Source organism: Podarcis muralis, chromosome 12 (assembly GCF_964188315.1).
Source record: "Podarcis muralis chromosome 12, rPodMur119.hap1.1, whole genome shotgun sequence".
Classification (NCBI taxonomy): Eukaryota; Metazoa; Chordata; class Lepidosauria; order Squamata; family Lacertidae; genus Podarcis; species Podarcis muralis.
This window is the reverse complement of record NC_135666.1, coordinates 1,509,900-1,529,952: the sequence shown is the minus strand read 5'-3', so window position 1 is coordinate 1,529,952 and position 20,053 is coordinate 1,509,900. Positions and strand designations below refer to the sequence as shown.

Here is a 20,053-nt window from a genome sequence, read left to right as displayed (position 1 = left end):
ATTCTGAAAGAAATAGTGGATGTATCATTTTTGTGCTTCATGCTGTGGCCACAGACATGTGATTTGACGGTGAGTTTGGGGTAGCCCAATGCAAAAATCCTGAGAATCCATGTGGATCTGTGCTTTGTAACCACGTTTTTGCACCATTGCAGCCCCAGGCAACAGTGGGTGTGTGGTTTTTTGGGTGCAGGCTGTAGCCATGGACATGCTATGTGATCTGATGGTGAATTTGGGGTGACCCAATGCAAAGATCCTGAGGATCCATGTGGATCCATGCTTTGTAACCACGTTTTTGCACCATTGCAGCCCCAGGCAATAGTGGGTGCGTGATTTTTTGGGTGCAGGCTGTAGCCATGGACATGCTATGTGATTTGATGGTGAATTTGGGGTGACCCAATGCAAAGATCCTGAGGATCCATGTGGATCCATGCTTTGTAACCACGTTTTTGCACCATTGCAGCCCCAGGCAACAGTGGGTGCGTGATTTTTTTGGTGCAGGCTATAGCCATGGACATGCTGTGTGATCTGATGGTGAATTTGGGGTGACCCAATGCAATGATCCCGAGGATCCATGTGGATCTGCGTATTGTAACCACGTTTTTGCACCATTGCATCCCCAGGCAACAGTGGGTGCGTGGTTTTTTTGGTGCAGGCTGTAGCCATGGACATGCTATGTGATCTGATGGTGAATTTGGGGTGACCCAATGCAATGATGGGACACGGGTGGCGCTGTGGGTAAAAGCCTCAGCACCTAGGGCTTGCCGATCGAAAGGTCGGCGGTTCGAATCCCCGCAGCAGGGTGCGCTCCCGCTGCTTGGTCCCAGCGCCTGCCAACCTAGCAGTTCGAAAGCACCCCTAAGTGCAAGTAGATAAATAGGGACCGCTTACTAGCGGGAAGGTAAACGGCGTTTCCGTGTGCAGCTCTGGCTTGCCAGAGCAGCGATGTCACGCTGGCCACGTGACCCGGAAGTGTCTCCGGACAGCGCTGGCCCCCGGCCTCTTGAGTGAGATGGGCGTACAACCCCAGAGTCTGGCAAGACTGGCCCGTACGGGCAGGGGTACCTTTACCTTTTAATGCAATGATCCCGAGGATCCATGTGGATCCGTGCTTTGTAACCACATTTTAAGTGGGGAGGGAAGGAAAAACAGAAGGGACAAGGAGCACGAGAGGGGTGTGCGGTGAAGCAGCTGGCTAACAATGCAGGAGAGGGGCTTAACGGGAGGGGAGAAAGGAAGGCAAAATTCCCCCCTCCCAAGCCAGCCTTCCCCCCCTCTCTCCAACCTGCATGTTTTCCGGCTGCCTGCGAGTCCCTAGAATGCTGGACGCAGCACTGGAGCACGGAGAGGAGGAGGTGGTGGCTGTCGGCTGCGCTCCTAGCCGACGGAACCTGAGCCGGGTGGGCTGGAGCCTGCGCGGAGTGTGACTAGGAAGGAATTAGAAGGAAGGATGCGATCCTTTCCTTTCCCCTCTGCTTGCCAGGAGGGCAGGGGATTTCCCTGCTCTTTGTTGCGTTTGAGCAAACACAGCAACCGAAAACAGAAGCGGGTGGGCAGTAAGACCCTGAGGCAGAATGCAGGAAAGCAGTAGCCTCACTTCTGCAGCCTTCCCTCCTCCGCGCAATCTGGTTTTTGCCTGATTTTCGCCCCTGCACTCGGGCCAGTCGGCTCCAGGGACCACACATTCGCTCAATAACACGCACAGACATTTCCCCTTACTTTGTAGAAAAAATGTGCGTGTTATAGAGAGAAAAATACGGTATTTGAAGATCACCATGTGGCATTCCATCCATTCCCCCAAAAGCTTAATACCAGTCATTAGAATACACACACAAAAAAAACAGTTTTGTTAAAACATTAAAATATGCATCCATAATAAAAATGTACAGCAAAACAATTACATTAAAACAAAACAGCAATGATCAGGCAGAATACAACAGAGCAATGTATAGTAGATAATCTGTATGTTGTCTAAGAAGGGGACCTTTCCCTTTTTATTTTAGGGTCTGGTGTGCTTTGAAGATGTAGCTGTTCATTTCACAGATGAGGAATGGGAGTTGCTGGATCCTGACCAAAGAGCTCTGTATAAGGAAGTAATGGAGGAGAATCGTGGGATCATGGATTCTCTTGGTAAGGCTGCTTTTTGGATTGCAATATCTCTTTTGGAATTCTTTTTGAAATTCAGTCCCTGAGGCTGTGATCCGTTTCTTTTTTGTTGCAGATGGTGATGAATCAGAAAGGAAGAATGAGGGAGACCAAATCTACACAATGGAGAAGCGGTATCAATATTTGGAGCGTATAGAAAGCTTCAGAAGAATTCATACAGGGGAGAAACCCTATCAGTGCTTGGAATGTGGAAAGAGGTTCATTCGGAAATCGTATCTCCGTTCCCATAAAAGAACTCACAGCGTGGAGAAACCCTATAAGTGCTTGGAATGTGGAAAGAGCTTCGCCTGGAAGGTCAATCGAACAACCCATGAAAGAATTCATACAGGGGAGAAACCATATCAGTGCTTGGAATGTGGAAAGAGCTTCATCCAGAAGATAAGTTTCACAGGCCATCAAAGAATTCATACTGGGGAGAACCCATATAAGTGCTTGGAATGTGGAAAGAGCTTCAGTCGGAAGGATAATCTCAATCTTCATCAAAGAATTCATACAGGGGAGAAACCATATCAGTGCTTGGAATGTGGAAAGACCTTCATTCGGAAATCCTATCTCCGTTTCCATAAAAGAACTCACAGCGTGGAGAAACCCTATCAGTGCTTGGAATGTGGAAAGAGCTTCATTCGGAAGGATAATCTCACTCTTCATCAAAGAATTCATACAGGGGAGAAACCATATCAGTGCTTGGAATGTGGAAAGAGCTTCATCCAGAAGATAAGTCTCACAGGCCATCAAAGAACTCACAGCAAGGAGAATCCCTATAAGTGCATGAAATGTGGAAAGAGCTTCAGTCTGAAGCATAATTTCACTCTTCATCAAAGAATTCATAGTGGAGAGAAACCATATCAGTGTTTGGAATGTGGAAGGAGCTTCACCCGGGAGGACAATCTGACTTCCCATCAAAGAACTCATACAGGGGAGAAACCATATCAGTGCTTGGAATGTGGAAAGAGGTTCAGTCAGAGTGCCCATCTCAAAACCCATCAAAGAATTCATACAGGGGAGAAACCATATCAGTGTTTGGAATGTGGAAAGAGCTTCATCCAGAAAAGTAGTCTCACAGGCCATCAAAGAATTCATACTGGAGAGAAACCATATCAGTGTTTGGAATGTGGAAAGAGCTTCATCCAGAAAAGAAGTCTCACATCCCATCAAAAAACTCATACAGGGGAAAAACCGTATCAGTGCTTGGAATGTGGAAAGAGCTTCATTCGGAAGCAAATTCTCATTTCCCATCAAAGAATTCATACAGGGGGAAAACCGTATCAGTGCTTGGAATGTGGAAAAAGCTTCAGTCAGAAGAGCAGTCTCACTTCACATGAAAGAAGTCACAGCGAGAAGAAAGCATATCAGTGCATGGAATGTGGGAAGAGCTTTAGCCGGAAGGATTGTTTGGCTTCACATCAAAGAACTCATACAGGGGAGAAGCCCTTTGAGTGCTTGGAATGTGGGAAGAGCTTCATTCAAAGAGCAGGTCTCGTGTCCCATCAAAGAATCCATACAGGGGAGAAGGTGTTTGAGTGCTTGGAATGTGGGAAGAGCTTCACTCGTCAAGCATCTCTTATGCGGCATCAAAGAATCCATACAGGGGAGAAGCCCTTTGAGTGCTTGGAATGTGGGAAGAGATTCAGTGAGAGAATTGGTCTCATGCGGCATCAAAGAATCCATACAGGGGAGAAGCCCTTTGAGTGCTTGGAATGTGGGAAGAGATTCGGTCAGAGAATTGGTCTCATGCGGCATCAAAGAATCCATACAGGGGAGAAGCCCTTTGAGTGCTTGGAATGTGGGAAGAGATTCAGTCAGAGAATTGATCTCGTGTCCCATCAAAGAATTCATACAGGTGAGAAGCCATTTCAGTGCTTGTAATGTAGAAAGAGCTTCAGTCGGTACTCCCATCTCAGTTCGCATCAAAGAACTCACAGCAAGGACAAACCATATCAGTGCATGGAATGTGGAAAGAGCTTTGCTTGGAAGGAAAGTCTCACTCCCCATCAAAGAATTCATACAGGGGAGAAACCGTATGAGTGCTTTGAATGTAAAAAAAAGGTTCAGTCAGTGCACCCAGCTCTCCGTCCATCAAAGAATTCACACAGGGGACAAATGATACCAGTGCTCAGAATGTGGAAAGAGCTTCATTCGAAGCGCCCATCTCACTTCCCAGCAAATAATTCATACAGCGGACCAGTCTTCCAGAACTGGAAGACTGGGGAAATATCATCAAAGGAACTGAAGGAGGTGAGGACAGGTGACCCTGTAGCCTTATGAGGCTTTGCCCTCGGGTGGGAAAAAATATTGCGCCCGGGAAAGGGAAAATGGGAGTCAACAGACACTCAAGGAATAGTTTCGGAGAAAAAGCTTTATTTCTACCATCCATGAACTGGTAGAAGGAGCAAGTGTGATAGTTCACAAAACAAGCACGAGTTCACAGCCATTTGCACAGAGCATATATTTCCCTTCCAGTTCCCTCCCCTTTCTCCTCATCCTCTTTTCTTGGGAGTTGGGGATCCTTAGCCTGTGCAAGGGGGGGAAGGACCTGTGTCCATCTGGGCAGGGGGAAAGGACCAGTGCCCTCACCCCTCGCCTGCTCCCAGATTTGGCAACCCTTGTGCAGCAACGGGTGCAATTGGTGAGTAGGTTGGAGGGGGCCAAATTACTCCTTCCTCCTTTTCTCCTGGGACTGACAAGACTGGTGGGGTTTTTTAACTTGTACTTGCTGCCATAGTGAGCACAGTTTGGCTTGGGTAGTCACAGTTCTACTTTTCCTAAGCCATGGGGGAGGGTCAGGCAACTTCACATAAGTGTTAGGAGTCTATTTTTCACCAGGTTTTAAATCCTCAATCATCTACTTTTGTGGCGTCTTTCCAATTTGTTCAGGAAACATCGCAGGGGGATCGTGGGAGTTGTTTTACTGCTTTTTCTCCATGACCCTGGGACACTTGGACACTGGGATACTTGGACACTGGGACACTCAGAATGTGGAAAGAGCTTCATTCGAAGCGCCTATCTCACTTCCCAGCAAATAATTCATACAGCGGACCAGTCTTCCAGAACTGGAAGACTGGGGAAATATCATCAAAGGAACTGAAGGAGGTGAGGATAGGTGACCCCACCAAGGCCCGAAGTCAACCCCCCCTCAATAATCACCCCAGGCCTCAAAACTGTCCAAAATTCCTTTTGTCTTCTAAAAAAAATCCAAAACAGCTTTTCTCACAAGATGCATAGGAAAAATGTTATTCTTTTATCGGTACGAGAAGGCTTCAAAAAGTTAATGAATAGGCTCTGTCATTGCCAAGAATACTCAAGCCTGAGAACTGACTTTTATCTCATTCAGCTGCAGCATCTTTGGATATGCTGAACCGCTCTCATTCCCCTTTCCTGGGAAGGGTGCCAAGAGTCCAAAATAGTCCCGAGACAGGAACTTTCTGTTCATGCTAAGGAGACACATGGGGCAGAAACTTTTCAGAAGGAGGAGAAAGGGGAGGGAACTTGTTGCAGCCCAGAATAGGATCAGCTTTTTTTGCTGCTGCTGCTGCTGCTACATTGCACTGCTGAAGAGGAGAAGGGAGAGTGGAAGAATGAAAAGTCTTTGAGTGGTACATGGGTGTTCTATTCATGGGAAACTGACCACCGCACCAGCCGGAGAACTTCCTTAGTGCTCAGGTCCCCAGCTGTCAGGAAGGGAAGGCAGGATCAGCACCATGGAGAGGATTGGAGGAGTGTGCTTCAAGGCCACAGCTAGAAAGCCAGCAGCAGAGGGAGAACATGCATCTTGTCTTGTGTGACAACAACTCAAGTAAAAGCCTCACTATTTTGGAATCTTAACTCTCATGGATAGTAATGGGGTTACCAATTCTCCTACTCTGGCTCAAGCAACTAAGTTTATGGAGGATTTTTTCCAAGAGCTTTGGACACTTTGGGAAGGACTCTAGCAAATTCATCAGGTAATAGCCACTCAAGGGTGACCAGACCGGCTTTATAAAAGTGAGACAAACTGCAGATAATATTAGATTAGTGGTGGATTTGGTAGATCAAAATAAAGATAAAGACCAGTTTGTAATTATATCGCTAGATGCTGAAAAGGCTTTTGACAAAATCCGTAAACAGTACATGGAAGTAGCTTTACTTAAATTTGAATTTCCTTTGGATATCTTAAAAGGGATTAAAGTAATCTATGAAGCACCTACGTCAAGAGTCAAAGAGAATGGTAATCTCTCTGCCACCTTTCCTCAGGCCTGAGGAACCAAACAAGGATGTCCTATCTCGCCATTGCTTTTTAATATCTGCTTAGAACGCTTGGCTTTCACCATGAGACAACACTGAGATTCACAGAGTAGTTCACCATACATTTGAATATAAACTAGTTTTATTGCTTATTTCAAATGATAGATGCTTTTGGTACAATATCAGGTTATTCTATTCTATTATTCTGTTAATTGGTCCAATCGGAATTGATGCCAGTAGGCCAAAATCTGATTGCACATTCCTTCAAGGAATATCAATTCCAGATTTGTTCCAAATCTCTACAATATCTAGGCAGCTTAATACCAAGAGATTAAAAAAAATAAGTCAAACTTAATATACATAAAATAATAAAAGAGATTTCTTCATATACAGTGGTGCCTCACAAGACGAAATTACTTCGTTCCGCGAGTTTTGTCGTCTTGTGATTTTTTTCGTATTGCGAAGTACGGTGTCGGGAAAGTTTTGGAAAAGCTTCAAAAATCACCAAAGTCTTTAAAAACCTCAAAAAAGGCTACCACACCGCGTTCTATGAGTTGCTCCTCGAAGTCAAGTCGCAACTGTATTAACGGTGTTTAGAAAAAGGAAACAAACTTGCAAGACGTTTCTGTCTTGCGAAGCAAGCCCATAGGGAAAATCGTCTTGCGAAGCAGCTCAAAAAACAAAAAAGCCTTTTGTCTAGCGAGTTTTTTGTCTTGCGAGGTACCACTGTATTGATATACAGAAGTCATTGAGCCTTACCCTTTGGAGAAGGCGGAATGTTCTCAAAATGAATATAGTTCCCAGATTAATTTATATTTTGAGAGGACTTGCAGTTTCTATATCTCATGTTTTCAAATGATAAACTCCCTGTTTAGGAAATGCCTTTATATTTATCTACATTATACATATCTACTGTTATGTATTAAATACTGGAAACTCATTGTTGGTCTTAATTTTCCGATGTGGGTGACCTTAGAATATGCACATACAGCCCCTTTGGTGGGCTGGAGAATACAGTCATACCTCGGCTTAAATGTGCTTCAGGTTGAGCGCTTTTGGGTTGCGCTCCGCAGCAACCTGGAAGTAACGGAACTTACAGGTTTTGCCGTTCGCGCATGTGCAGACGGTCAAAATGACATCACGTGCATGCGCGGAAGTGGCGAGTCATGACCTGCGCATGTGCAGGTTGCGTTCGCTTCTGGATGTGAACGGGGCTCTGGAATAGATCCTGTTCGTATCCAGAGGTACCACTGTACTAGGATCAAAATATTTGAAATCCCAGGTGACTCTAGAAACAACTAAGTCAGTTTAAAAGATATGGAACATATTGTCTAATAAAAATAAAGTTGATCTATACTCGCATGCCAAACTTGCGCTGTGGGGAAACCCTATATAAAAAATTGCTTAAAAGATGATACTGTGGAAGAATTTAATGGAAACAGGTGTATTGACTCTGGACCAAGTGATAGAAACTAGAAAGCCAGGGAATACTTTTTACACCTACCTACTAACAATAATGGGACACGGGTGGCGCTGTGGGTAAAAGCCTCAGCGCCTAGGGCTTGCCGATCGAAAGGTCGGCGGTTCAAATCCCCGCGGCGGGGTGCGCTCCCATTGTTCGGTCCCAGCGCCTGCCAACCTAGCAGTTCGAAAGAACCCCCGGGTGCAAGTAGATAAATAGGGACCGCTTACTAGCGGGAAGGTAAGCGGCGTTCCGTGTGTGGCTCTGGCTCGCCAGAGCAGCGATGTCACGCTGGCCACGTGACCCGGAAGTGTCTCCGGACAGCGCTGGCCCCTGGCCTCTTGAGTGAGATGGGCGCACAACCCTAGAGTCTGTCAAGACTGGCCCGTACGGGCAGGGGTACCTTTACCTACCTTTTACTAACAATACAGGGACGTGAGTGGCGCTGTGGGTTAAACCACAGAGCCTAGTACTTGCCGATCAGAAGGTCGGCTGTTTGAATCCCCGCAACAGGGTGAGCTCCCATTGCTCGGTCCCTGCTCCTGCCCACCTAGCAGTTCGAAAGCATGTCAAAGTGAAAGTAGATAAATTGGTATTGCTCTGGCGGGAAGGTAAACGGCGTTTCCATGTGCTGCTCTGGTTTGCCAGAAGCGGCTTAGTGATGCTGGTCATATGACCTGGAAGCTGTACGCCGGCTCCCTTGGCCAATACAGCAAGATGAGTGCCGCAACCCCAGAGTTGGCCACGACTGGACCTAATGGTCAGGGGTCCCTTTACCTTTTTAATACAAAATATAGTAGGCTAAAGATGTTTACATTAGTATTATGATAATAATATCGTATTTATGGGTTAGGATATACATATAACCCCCCCCCCTTTTTAGAAAACTACAACATACAAGTTGTCTCGGGGTGACCTGGAATTACCAATGGATGTGGCTCACTATTCGCTAACCTTAGGCTCCGCCCCTTGAATGCTCCACCTCGACACTTAAAACCTGTGCCTCCTCTGAAGGGTTTTGTTCCTGGGGGGCACTAAGAGGCAAAGGGGTGGCAGTGTACACAACTCCCAGACTTTGAAAAGCTGATACCACTTGATCAAGTTCATTGGTTTTGTCATGAGTTAATTAAACTACGTATATTTAATTGGATTTTGAATAAATACAACCGTTGCTGTCTAGAATTTTATTGTTTTTATCTTTCTTCGTGGGTTGTGCAAACGGCTATTCTGAATAATGCTTTTATCTGGAAGGAGGCACTGGGTTGTTGGGGGGGCAGCGGCCCTAAAGTGTTTGGGAACCGCTATCTAGGACCTGAGGGATATGGGTGGCACTGTGGGTTAAACCACAGAGCCTTGGACTTGCTGATCAGAAGAGCAGTGGTTCGAATCCCCACAACGTGGTGAGCTCCTGTTGTTCAGTCCCAGCTCCTGCCAACTTAGCAGTTCGAAAGCACATCAAAGTGCAAGTAAATAAATAGGTACTGCTCCAGATAAACGGCATTTCCGTGTATTGTTCTGGTTCGCCAGAAGTGGCTTACTCCTGCTGGCCACATGACCCAGAAGCTGTATGCCGGCTCCCTCGGCCAATAAAGTGAAATAAAGTGAGATGAGCGCCACAACCCCGTAGCTGGCCACGACAGGACCTAACGGTCAGGGGTCCCTTTACCTAGGACCTGGGACTTCAGACCCTCAGGACATCTCCCCAGGGTCTCAACCCTCTGAGGCATCTGTAGACCAGTGGATTACAGTGGCAGAGGTGTCTTCCTGGGCGTTCAGGATCAGGCCCCCAGGAGACTGGAAGGAAGGAAGGGGGTGGGACAGGGACGCTGCCTTAAAGGGGTGGGACCCCCCCTACATCCACCCCCCCACCCTTCAACTCTCCACGCCCGCAGCCTTGCGGGGAAGGGCGACCCGTGAACGTGGCTCAGCTGCACGTGGGATCTGGTTCCTTCTTGTCTGGTTTTGGCTACAGCCAAGCAGGAGGCAAGGATGGGGATGAAAGGAGATGCAGCCCGGGGGGGGCACGCTTCCCCTGCAAGCTTATCCTGCTCTTTCAGGCCAAGGGGGAGACCAGCTCAGATCCCCCAAAACACAGCATCTCTGGGGGTGTGGAAGGCGCGGGGCTCCTCCTGCGCTCCGGCTCTGGAGGAAGAAAACGCAGAGAGAGCTGGGGGTGGGGATGAGCTGGGGGCGCTCGGCTTGCCAAGGGTTAAAAGGAACTGAGCCGAATTCCTAGAGAGGGGAGGACAGATGGGGGTGGGACAGGTCCTCCCGATCCAAAGCCCCTCCCTCCCAAGTCACTTCCTGCAAGGGGGGGGGGCGGTGGATGTTTCGTGTGTCTCCTTTGCAAGCTTTGCTGCCTGGCTGGCTCCTGCTGCAATCTGGTGAGTCTCCTCTCTCTTTCCTCCCTTTGGGCTGCAGGCGAGGATGCAGGGGGGGCCGTGTTCAGATCATGCGTGCCACCCAGGGTCCTGCACCCCCTCCTTGCTCTGCAAAGCGGGGGGGCGGGCGGTTTTGCAGGAGGGCTGCAACCCTGTTCTTCCTTTACAGCAAACTGGCGGCTAACAGATTGAGGTTGAATCCTGACAAGACAGAAGTACTGTTTCTGGGGGACAGGGGGTGGGCTGGTGTGGGGGATTCCCTGGTCTTGAATGGGGTAACTGTGCCCCTGAAGGACCAGGTGTGCAGCCTGGGAGTCATTCTGGACTCCCAGCTGTCCATGGAGGCGCAGGTCAATTCTGTGTCCAGGGCAGCTGTTTATCAGCTCCATCTGGTACACAGGATGAGGCCCTACCTGCCCACAGACTGTCTCGCCAGAGTGGTGCATGCTCTGGTTATCTCTCGCTTGGACTACTGCAATGCGCTCTACGTGGGGCTACCTTTGAAGGGGACCCAGAAACTGCAACTAATCCAGAATGCGGCAGCTAGACTGGTGACTGGGAGCGGCCACTGAGACCATATAACACCGGTTCTGAGAGATCTGCATTGGCTCCTAGTACATTTCTGAGCACAATTCAAACTGTTGGTGCTGATCTTTAAAACCCTCAACAGCCTCAGTCCAGTATATCTGAAGGAGCATCTCCACCCCCATCGTTCTGCCCGGACACTGAGGTCCAGCACCGAGGGCCTTCTGGCGTTTCCCTCCCTGCGAGAAGCCAAGTTACAGGGAACCAGGCAGAGGGCCTTCTCGGTGGTGGCGCCCGCCCTGTGGAACGCCCTCCCACCAGATGTCAAAGAGAACAACAACTACCAGACTTTTAGAAGACATCTGAAGGCAGCCCTCTTTAGGGAAGCTTTTAATGTTTGATGTATTACAGTATTTTAACATTTTGTTGGAAGCCGCCCAGAGTGGCTGGGGAACAGGGGTGCCGACTTATAAAAAATATTGGGGGGGCCCATACCGGGGTCCTGCCCCGGGAAGTTTTCTAAATTTTAGATGCCAAGCTAAATATGAAAAAACAACACAATGCCTGCCCCCACAAGCCGATACTGCGAGCAAACCTCCTGGGGCAAAGCCGATAACGCGAGCATACCTCCTGCGAGCAAACCTCCGATCGGCTCGCGCGATCGGAGCCGACGATAGGAACCAACGTGGAGGGCGCTGTATGGCGCGTGTTCTGTCGCTCGAGCCGGCTGGCAATTCTTCCCCTTGCGCCCGGGAGACGGTGAGGGTAGCCGCTAGGTTGAGGAAGGATGAGGTCAGAAGCGAGGGATAAGTTCCGGGAAAGATGAACAGAAGCCCGAGCGAGAGTAACAGCGACGGAGAAGGAAGACCTCCAAACCGCTGCTGCTGGGGGAACAAAAGGGGCGAGCCCCGGGCTGCCCCGACCTTAAGTGAACCTGTGAGGGCCCGCCCTTTGCGCCGTGTCCAGAGCCCAGTCTAGTCCTGTTGAGTTTCAGTCAGTCAGGCTGGAGGATGCGGACTAAGTGCTGGGATCAGTCTGAGCCCCTCTTGGAGGATGAGAAAGAGCAGGGAGAGGGGGCTGGCTGGGCCGGGGGGGGGGTCAGTGCCTCCCTGCCGGAGTGGGTGCTCCCTTCCTGCTTGGAGGAGGCGGGGTAAATCCGGAATGTGTCCTTTTTTTGAAAATGCATCTCTGGGTTATTGGTGGGGCTGCGGAATTCGTTCACCCCCCCCCCCAAATATAGTCCTGCCCCCCACAAGGTCTGAGGGACGGTGGACCGGCCCCCTGCTTAAAAATGGTTGTTGACCCCTGTTTAGGCTTTACCTCCCCCCCCCCATGTGTGACGGATTCACCCCGCCAACTGCTCCCCATTAAATATAGCAGACCCATCTCATTACACCCCCGGCCTCTTCTCCCCCCACCCAATGCTCCTTCTCCCCACCTCATCTGGTTCCACAGCTGCGACTTCTCCTCCGCCACCAAGAAAAGATGGATGAGGTGGTCTTGCCAGAATCCCTCTGCCATCTGTGAGACAGAAAGGTGAATGAGAAGTCAGAGGTGGAGCTGTGCATGGTGAACGAGAGATGGGCCACAGAAAAAGCCTTACGTGCCGAGGGCATTTGGACATTGGCAGCCATTTCTTAAGGGACGCGGGTGGCGCTGTTGGTTAAAGCCTCAGCGCCTAGGACTTGCCGATCGAAAGGTTGGCGGTTCGAATCCCCGCGGCGGGGTGCGCTCCCGTCGTTCGGTCCCAGTGCCTGCCAACCTAGCAGTTCGAAAGCACCTTCCGGTGGAAGTAGATAAATAGGGAAGGTAAACGGCGTTTCCGTGTGCTGCGCTGGCTCGCCAGATGCAGCTTGTCACGCTAGCCACGTGACCCGGAAGTGTCTCCGGACAGCGCTGGCCCCCGGCCTATAGAGTGAGATGAGCGCACAACCCTAGAGTCTGGCAAGACTGGCCCGTACGGGCAGGGGGACCTTTACCTTAGCCATTTCTTATTTTAGTTATGTGAAAATGGATGCACCCTGCTTTGGGCTCTTGGATCCCACCAGTGACCATCAACTAATAAAGGAGTGGATTCACTCCACTAACTGCCCCCCATTAAATACAGTGGTGCCTTGCAAGACGAAAAGAATCCATTCCGTGATTCTCTTCGTCTTGCGGTTTTTTCGTCTTGCGAAGCAAGCCCATTAGCGGATTAGCGCTATTAGCGGCTTAGCGGGCTTAGCGGATCAGCTGATAAGCGGCTTAGCGGATCAGCTGTTAAGCCGCTTAGCGGATCAGCTGATATCAGCTGATAAGCAGCTTAGCGATCAGCTGTTAAGCGGCTTAGTGGATCAGCTGATAAGCGGCTTAGCGATCAGCTGTTAAATGGCTTAGCGGATCAGCTGATAAGCGGCTTAGCGGCTTGGGAAAAAGGGAGGGGAAAGGAAAGAAACCCTGCAGGAGCAAGCCCATAGGAAATTCATTTTGCGAAGCACCTGCAAAACGGAAAACCCTTTCGTCTAGCGGGTTTTCCGTCTTGCGAGGCATTCATCTTGCGGGGCACCACTGTATAGCAAACCCACCTCATGATATGCAAATTACACACATTTTTGCAATTTCCCACAGGCTCCCTTGTGAGGATCTTGTGAGAGGGGAAACTTAGTTATTTAGAGACTTAGGCAGGAGCTGAACGGACAAGAACAGTCTTATTTACAAATTAAGAGGTCCATGAAACAAATTTGGGGTCAGGAGGTGCATTCTTCCAAAGAAAAGTTGGCTTATTACTTAAACTAAATAGAAATATCTCACTGTAGTACATGCACAGCTTTTCTTAAACTTCAGTCGCTAAAAGCTCTCTTGTTGCACTTCAGTGGGAAGTTCAGGTTTCTACCATAGGAGGTAAAAGAATTAACTCGGTTTCTGTTCATTTACTTCGTTATGACCAGGGTTACACTTAAATACTTTTAATACAGCACAGCTTCCTTCTTTGCCTAATACTTTGGTTCCTGAGCGAGGGGCACTTTTCGCCGGTCCACCTCTCTTAGCCATCCCACTCCTGAGGGATTTCCCACAGACCCAGGGGATCTTCTTAGCCCTTGTTATTTGTTTGGGGGGTCTTCTTTTCCTAGCAGATCTCTCTCCTTCTGACTGGAAGGAGACCCTGCTTTAGTCCATTTCCCCACAGCTCCTCCCTCTCCTGCCTCCTCAGACTCAGACCTCCAGATTAAATCCTGCCTCCATATTCTCCCCAGACCCTCCACTGGGTCGCCTTCCTCTCTAAGCTGCTGTGAGACTCCTTCTTCTGGCTAGAGAGATTCTCCCCTCAGATCAGAGCCAGTTCTCCCTCAGAAAAGAGCCTCTCCGAATAATAATAATAATAATAATAATAATAATAATACCCCTCTCTGATCAGGCCCTGCCCAACTCTTTCCCTCAGAAAGGGCTTCTTGGGTTTTCCCTCCAAAAGGGCTGGCAGCCAATCAGAGAGAGAGGGGGGGCTCCTGCCCTCTGCTGGAACCTCGGAGGCACTGCACCCCCCACACTCTGTTCTGGCTCTGAGGGAAAATACCTCGTGGGAGACAACTAGGAAGAAGAAAGGATACAGATAAACTGACCGAGTCTTCTCTTGTCATTTGTATATCACAATTAGTTTACAGGAATATCTGCAACATATGGTTCATTATTAGAGGTCAGCGCCTGAGATGGAGGCAAATGCTCAAAACTGCAGATTCCAACACCCCACCCCCCCACCCCGTTTCTGGAAGGTCTGTGTGGAACTTGAGGCTTTTTTTCCGTGCTTGAGGCTTTATGTTGTTGTTGTTGTTGTTGTTGTTGTTGTTGTTGTTGTTGTTGTTGTTGTTGTTGTTATTTGTTGGTATTTTTACTACTATTACCACTGTTCCATAGCAGATTGCAACCATTTTAAAATGGTTTAGATGCTGGCTTCTCCTTTTCCTTTTTTGAAAAAGAAAGTTCAGAGTCTGGGCTGTGTTGCAGTCCAGCCCTGGTTCCTAATAAAATTCTGGGAACTTTTTTCTTTTCCTGGCTGTGTATCAATTTCATAACAAAACAATGTATTTGCTTTGTAGAAGTTGCAAACGCCTCTGCAAATTCCCTATGTTTCCTGCAAATTTTGCATAGTAAAATTTCCTTCCCTTCTAGAAGGCCTAGATCAGACACCCGCAAATTCGGCCCTCCAGATGTTTTGGGACTACAATTCCCACCATCCCTGACCACTGGTCCTGCTAGCTAGGGATGATGGGTTTTGTAGTCCCAAAACATCTGGAGAGGATGTCTGGCCTAGATGTTGGCTTCTCCTTTTCCGTTTTGGAAAAAGAAAGTTCAGAGTCTGGACTATGTTTCAGTCCAGCCCTGGTTCCCAGCAAGATTCACCCACACTTTCTCAGGAAACCTTTTTATTCTCTTGACCGTGTATCTGTTTCATAACAGAATAATATTTGCTTTTGTAGGATTTGCAAAGCCCTCTACTTAGGACAGACGGAACTGGGCAGAAGAACAAGGGATTCCTTCCGACCTCTTGGAAGCTTCCTGAGAGCCCAGATGGATGAGCAAGACTCAGCTGGCCCTGAAGCAGGAAGAGGCAATGTCATCCAAACTGGGAGTAGCGGTGGAATCTGGGAAAACTCTCTGCTGAAGATCCTGGGTGAGGAGGACACCCTCCACTCAGATGTGCCGAGCCAGCAGTTGAGGCCGTTCTGCTACCAGGAGGCAAAAGGACCTCGAGAGGTTTGCAGCCGAATCTACAACCTTGACCGTCTGTGGCTGAAGCCAGAAAGGCATACGAAAGCTGAGATGCTGGACCTGGTGATCTTGGAGCAGTTCCTGGCTGTCCTTCCGCCAGAGATGGAGAGCTGGGTGAGGGAATGTGGAGCAGAGACCAGTTCCCAGGCGGTGGCCCTGGCCGAAGGATTCCTCCTGAGTCAGGCAGAGGAGAGGAAGCAGGCAGAGCAGCAGGTGAGAGAGACTTGCCTTTGGATGCTGTCAAGGGGCTCCGAAAAGGAGGGAGAGTATCCCAAAATTCTCTCTTAATCCCCCAATATTTTTTGGAAAGCCTCCAAGGAATGAGATCGGATACCCCTAAAGCTTTTGCTTCTCCCAGTCCTTTTCTAATGTTTCTCTCCATTCTCTGCTTCCAATCCCCTTTGCCCTTTCAGGGAAAGATTATCTTTGCAGAAACGGGCCTGGATTCCTCTGAGGCAGAGATGACTCCATTGGAGACCAAAGAGAGACCACTGGGTAAGGAGGAAGGAGGGTTTTTCCCCATTTGGTCACACATTCTGTAGATTTTGCCACTCATCTGTGGGGAGGACACTAGGGGCCAAGAGCCCAAAGTGGGGACATGTATTTTTACCTAGCGAAGATACAAATGTCAAAATGCACTCAGTAGGTGAGACTTTTTTAACGGCCCACCTGTAGTTAGAGATGCACTGCTTCACCTCTAAGAGAAGCATGTGAAAATGGCCTGCCACTTACCTTTGTCTCTCACAGGTGACAGAATGATGCTGGCAAGAGATGCTTATCCATCTTTGCATGAAGGCAGAGGAGAGGAAGCAGCAGCCATGGAACCAGATCAGGTAGGAAGAATGAAGGATTGTGGGGCAAAGAGGCTGTGAGATGAGGCAGCCAGGCTTCTGTTGCTCTTGGCTTCTTTGAAAACTGCCTTTAAAACTGCCATGGCTGTAAAGGCCATTCCAGGAGGCTTCTGTGCTGAGAATGATGAACAACCAATTCACCTTAACAAGCCTCCTGAATGTTGCTGGTATTAATTATCAACAGCTTCAGTTTCACTTTTAAGTTTATCATTTAATGCTAAAATAGGCTTCTAAGCAGTTGGCAAATCATAAAATAACAGTGGCCAAGACTCAGCTCACCAGCTCCACCAGTTCCACTAAATGGCTTTTCCTTCTCCTTCCCCTCCCTGTGACATTGTGAAGGTTTCCCCCTCCAGAACAGTAGACAGGGAGAGCAAAGAGGGAAACTGGAATGTCTGAGCAGACAGAATGATCTGAAGAACACCATTTGGAGTTCTACCCATTCCCCCAAATATGAATACCAGTAATTAAAATACACAATAAAACAGTTTTGTTAAAAAGTTTAAATATGCATCCATAATTAAAATGTACAGTAAAACAATTCCATTAAAACAAAACAGTAATGAACAGGCAGAAAACAACAGAGCAATGTGTAGTAGATAATCTGTATGTTGTCTAAGAAGGGGACCTTTCCCTTTTTATTTTAGGGTCTGGTGGGCTTTGAAGACGTAGCTGTTCATTTTGCAGACGAGGAGTGGGCGTTGCTGGATCCTGACCAGAGAGCTCTGCATAAGGAAGTCATGGAGGAGAATTGTGGGATTATGGACTCTCTCGGTAAGGCTCCCTGTTGGGTCATGATACCTGTTTTGAAATTCAGTGGGTATCTCTGTGTCACTAACCTGCAATGTTTTGATGGAGCTAAACAATAACACCACCAAGAGCATCTGGGATTCCGATAGCCTCACAGTGAACCGTGAATAGAGTTATCCTCCAGTTTTGCCTTTTTAAACCTGGTTGGTCTGAACTGGCTAGTCCTTTAGAAATTCAGGCTTCAGATATCTTATGGAAGTTGAAGTAGCTTCTGTCAGGTTTTTCTGTTTCTGCTTCTGTTAGTGTTTGGTTGACCAAAGTGATGTCTAACATTGGATATGGTGCAAACTCCATTATTGGGCCAGAAAGGAGCCAGGCTTTCCAAATCTGTCTCATGGACTGGCTGGATGCAGAGCAATGGTGGAAGGAAGCAGCAGGGGGAGTCTGTGGAAGAGAGAAGTCCAGAAGCAGAAGCTGAGGAAGAGAGTTATGCTGGTGAAGAAGCCAGGGTATCTCCCCCTCCTGCTGTGACAAGCTCCTCTCCCCCCTCATCTTCCTAAACCAGAAGAGGTATGAAGGGGGAGAAGCAGAGACAATTCCACCGGCGGAGTCTCAGATCGCTTGGGAAGGATCCAGGAGAAGAGGGGGCTTAGTCCGTTGTGGGAAGGCAGGGACCTTCAGTTCCCATAACTGTGTTATAGGGGCAAGGTCAGTTTCTGTCAGTTTCTGGTTGACCAAAGAGATGACTGACGTTGGAATCATAGAATCTTAGACTCTTAGAGGCATAGGGGCAAGACCTACTGGAAAGTGTTGCTGTGTTTGTAAGGCCTGACACTACTGAGCAGGCTGCTTCTTCTCTTAAAGAGTTAACTTCACTTACTCCATGTGATTTATTGCTAACGTGTTCCTGACACTCAGGTTCCCATAAATATGTTAATTAATGGCTGTCAACAAAAGCAGTGAAGCCTGTTCTAAGACCTTACTTTTAATTGCCTTCAGTTCTGCCTTCTTCCCAAGCATTAATTAGCATTATTAAATAATCGAGGGCTGCGTTTCTCCCTGAGGCTGTGATCCGTTTCTCTCTTTGTTGCAGGTCGTGATGAATTGGAAATTAATAATGAGGGAGACCAGGACAATGTCTACACAATAGAGAAGGGAAATAAATATTCTGAGTGTGAAGGAAACTTCAGTCAGAGGTCCCATTTCATTTCCTCGAAAAGAAATCCCTTTGGGAAGAAATCTTATCAGTGCTTGGAATGTGAAAAGAGCTTTAGTCACAGGGCTAATCTCACAGCGCATCAAAGAATCCACACAGGGGAGAAACCATATCAGTGTTTGGAATGTGGTAAGAACTTCGCTTGGAAGGAAAGTCTCACTTCTCATCAAAGAATTCATACAAGGGAAAAACCCTATCAATGCATGGAATGTGGAAAGAGCTTCACCTGGAAGGAAACTCTAACTTCACATCAAAGAATTCATACAGGGGAGAAACCATATCAGTGCTTGGAATGTGGAAAGAGCTTCAGTCGTAACTCCCAACTCATTTCCCATCAAAGAACACACAGTGGAGAGAAACCGTATCACTGCCTGGAATGTGGGAAGAGCTTTAGTCAGTGTGCCATTCTTAGGGTGCATCAAAGAATTCATACGGGAGAGAAGCCATTTCAGTGTTTGGAATGTGGAAAGAGCTTCACCCAGAAGTTAAATCTCCGTTTCCATCAAAGAATTCATACAGGGGAGAAACCATTTCAGTGCTTGGAATGTGGAAAGACCTTCAGTCGGAACTCCCATCTCAATTCCCATAAAAGAACTCATAGTGAGGAGAAACCACATCAGTGCATGGAATGTGGAAAGTGCTTCACCTGGAAGGAAAGTCTCACTTCCCATGAAAGAATTCATACAGGGGAGAAACCATATAAGTGCTTGGAATGTAGAAAGAGCTTCACCCAAAAGGAAAGTCTTGCAGCCCATCAAAGAATTCATACAATTGAGAATCCATATCAGTGCACTGAATGTGGAAAGAGCTTCAGTCAGAGTTCCAACCTCATGTCCCATCAAAGAATTCATACAGGGGAGAAGCCTTATCACTGCTTGGAATGTGGAAAGAACTTCAGTCAGAACACCCATCTCACAGCTCATCAAAGAATTCATACAGGGGAGAAACCATATCAGTGCTTGGAATGTGGAAAGAGCTTCAATCAGAGGTCCAATCTCATGGCGCATGAAAGAATTCATACAGGGGAGAAACCATATCACTGCTTGCAATGTGGGAAGAGCTTCAGTCAGCGAGTCAATCTCACTTCACATCAAAGAATGCATACCAGGACAATCATAGAATCATAGAATCATAGAAACGTAGAATTCTATAGTTTGAAGGGGCTCCAAGGGCCATCTATTCCAACCTCCTGCAATGCTGTAATTTCAACCGAAGCATGCAAGACAGATAGCCAACCAACCTCCGCTTAAGTACCTGCAAAGAAGGAGAATCCACCGTTTTCCAAGGAGTCGGTTCCACTGTCAAACACCTCCTACTCTCAGAAGGTTCTACCTGACGTTTACTCAGAACCTCATTTTTTTTGTAACTTGAAGCCATTGATTAGGGCCCTACCCTCCAGAGCAGGAGAATATGAGCTTGCCCCACCTTCAGTGTGGCAGCCGTTTCAATATTTCAAGATAGCTATCAGACTTTCTCTCAATCTCCTCTTTTCCAGGCTTAACATACTGAATTCAGCCATTCCTCATAAGACTTTGTTTTTCTGAGCCTTGATCTTCTTGGTCACCCTCCTCTGCACATGCTACAGCTTGTCATTATCCTTCTTAACTTGTGGTGCCCAAAACTGGACACAGAATTCTAGGTGGAGTCTGACCAAGTTAGATTCAAATATGACTTCCTTCTATCCAGACACTATACTTCTGTTGATGCAGCCCAGAATAGCATTTTCTTTTCTTTTCTTTTC

General features: G+C 47.8%; 2 protein-coding genes across 2 annotated transcripts in view; both read left to right on the top strand.

Annotated features, from left to right (window-relative positions):
• Positions 1–9,028, top strand: part of LOC144324989 (uncharacterized) — a 70,761-nt gene extending 61,733 nt beyond the window's left edge. The window contains 1 exon segment of the mRNA XM_077916683.1: positions 2,324–9,028. Within this exon segment, the coding sequence (XP_077772809.1) occupies positions 2,324–4,428 (2,105 nt within the window). The 3' untranslated portion in view covers positions 4,429–9,028.
• Positions 9,029–10,163: 1,135 nt separating this feature from the next.
• Positions 10,164–20,053, top strand: LOC144324977 (uncharacterized). The gene is made up of 6 exons (XM_077916637.1): positions 10,164–10,230; positions 15,204–15,708; positions 15,909–15,990; positions 16,243–16,328; positions 16,994–17,120; positions 18,190–20,053. Exons 2-6 carry the CDS (start codon positions 15,295–15,297, stop codon positions 19,437–19,439), a joined length of 1,959 nt encoding a protein of 652 aa, XP_077772763.1. The 5' UTR covers positions 10,164–10,230; positions 15,204–15,294; the 3' UTR covers positions 19,440–20,053.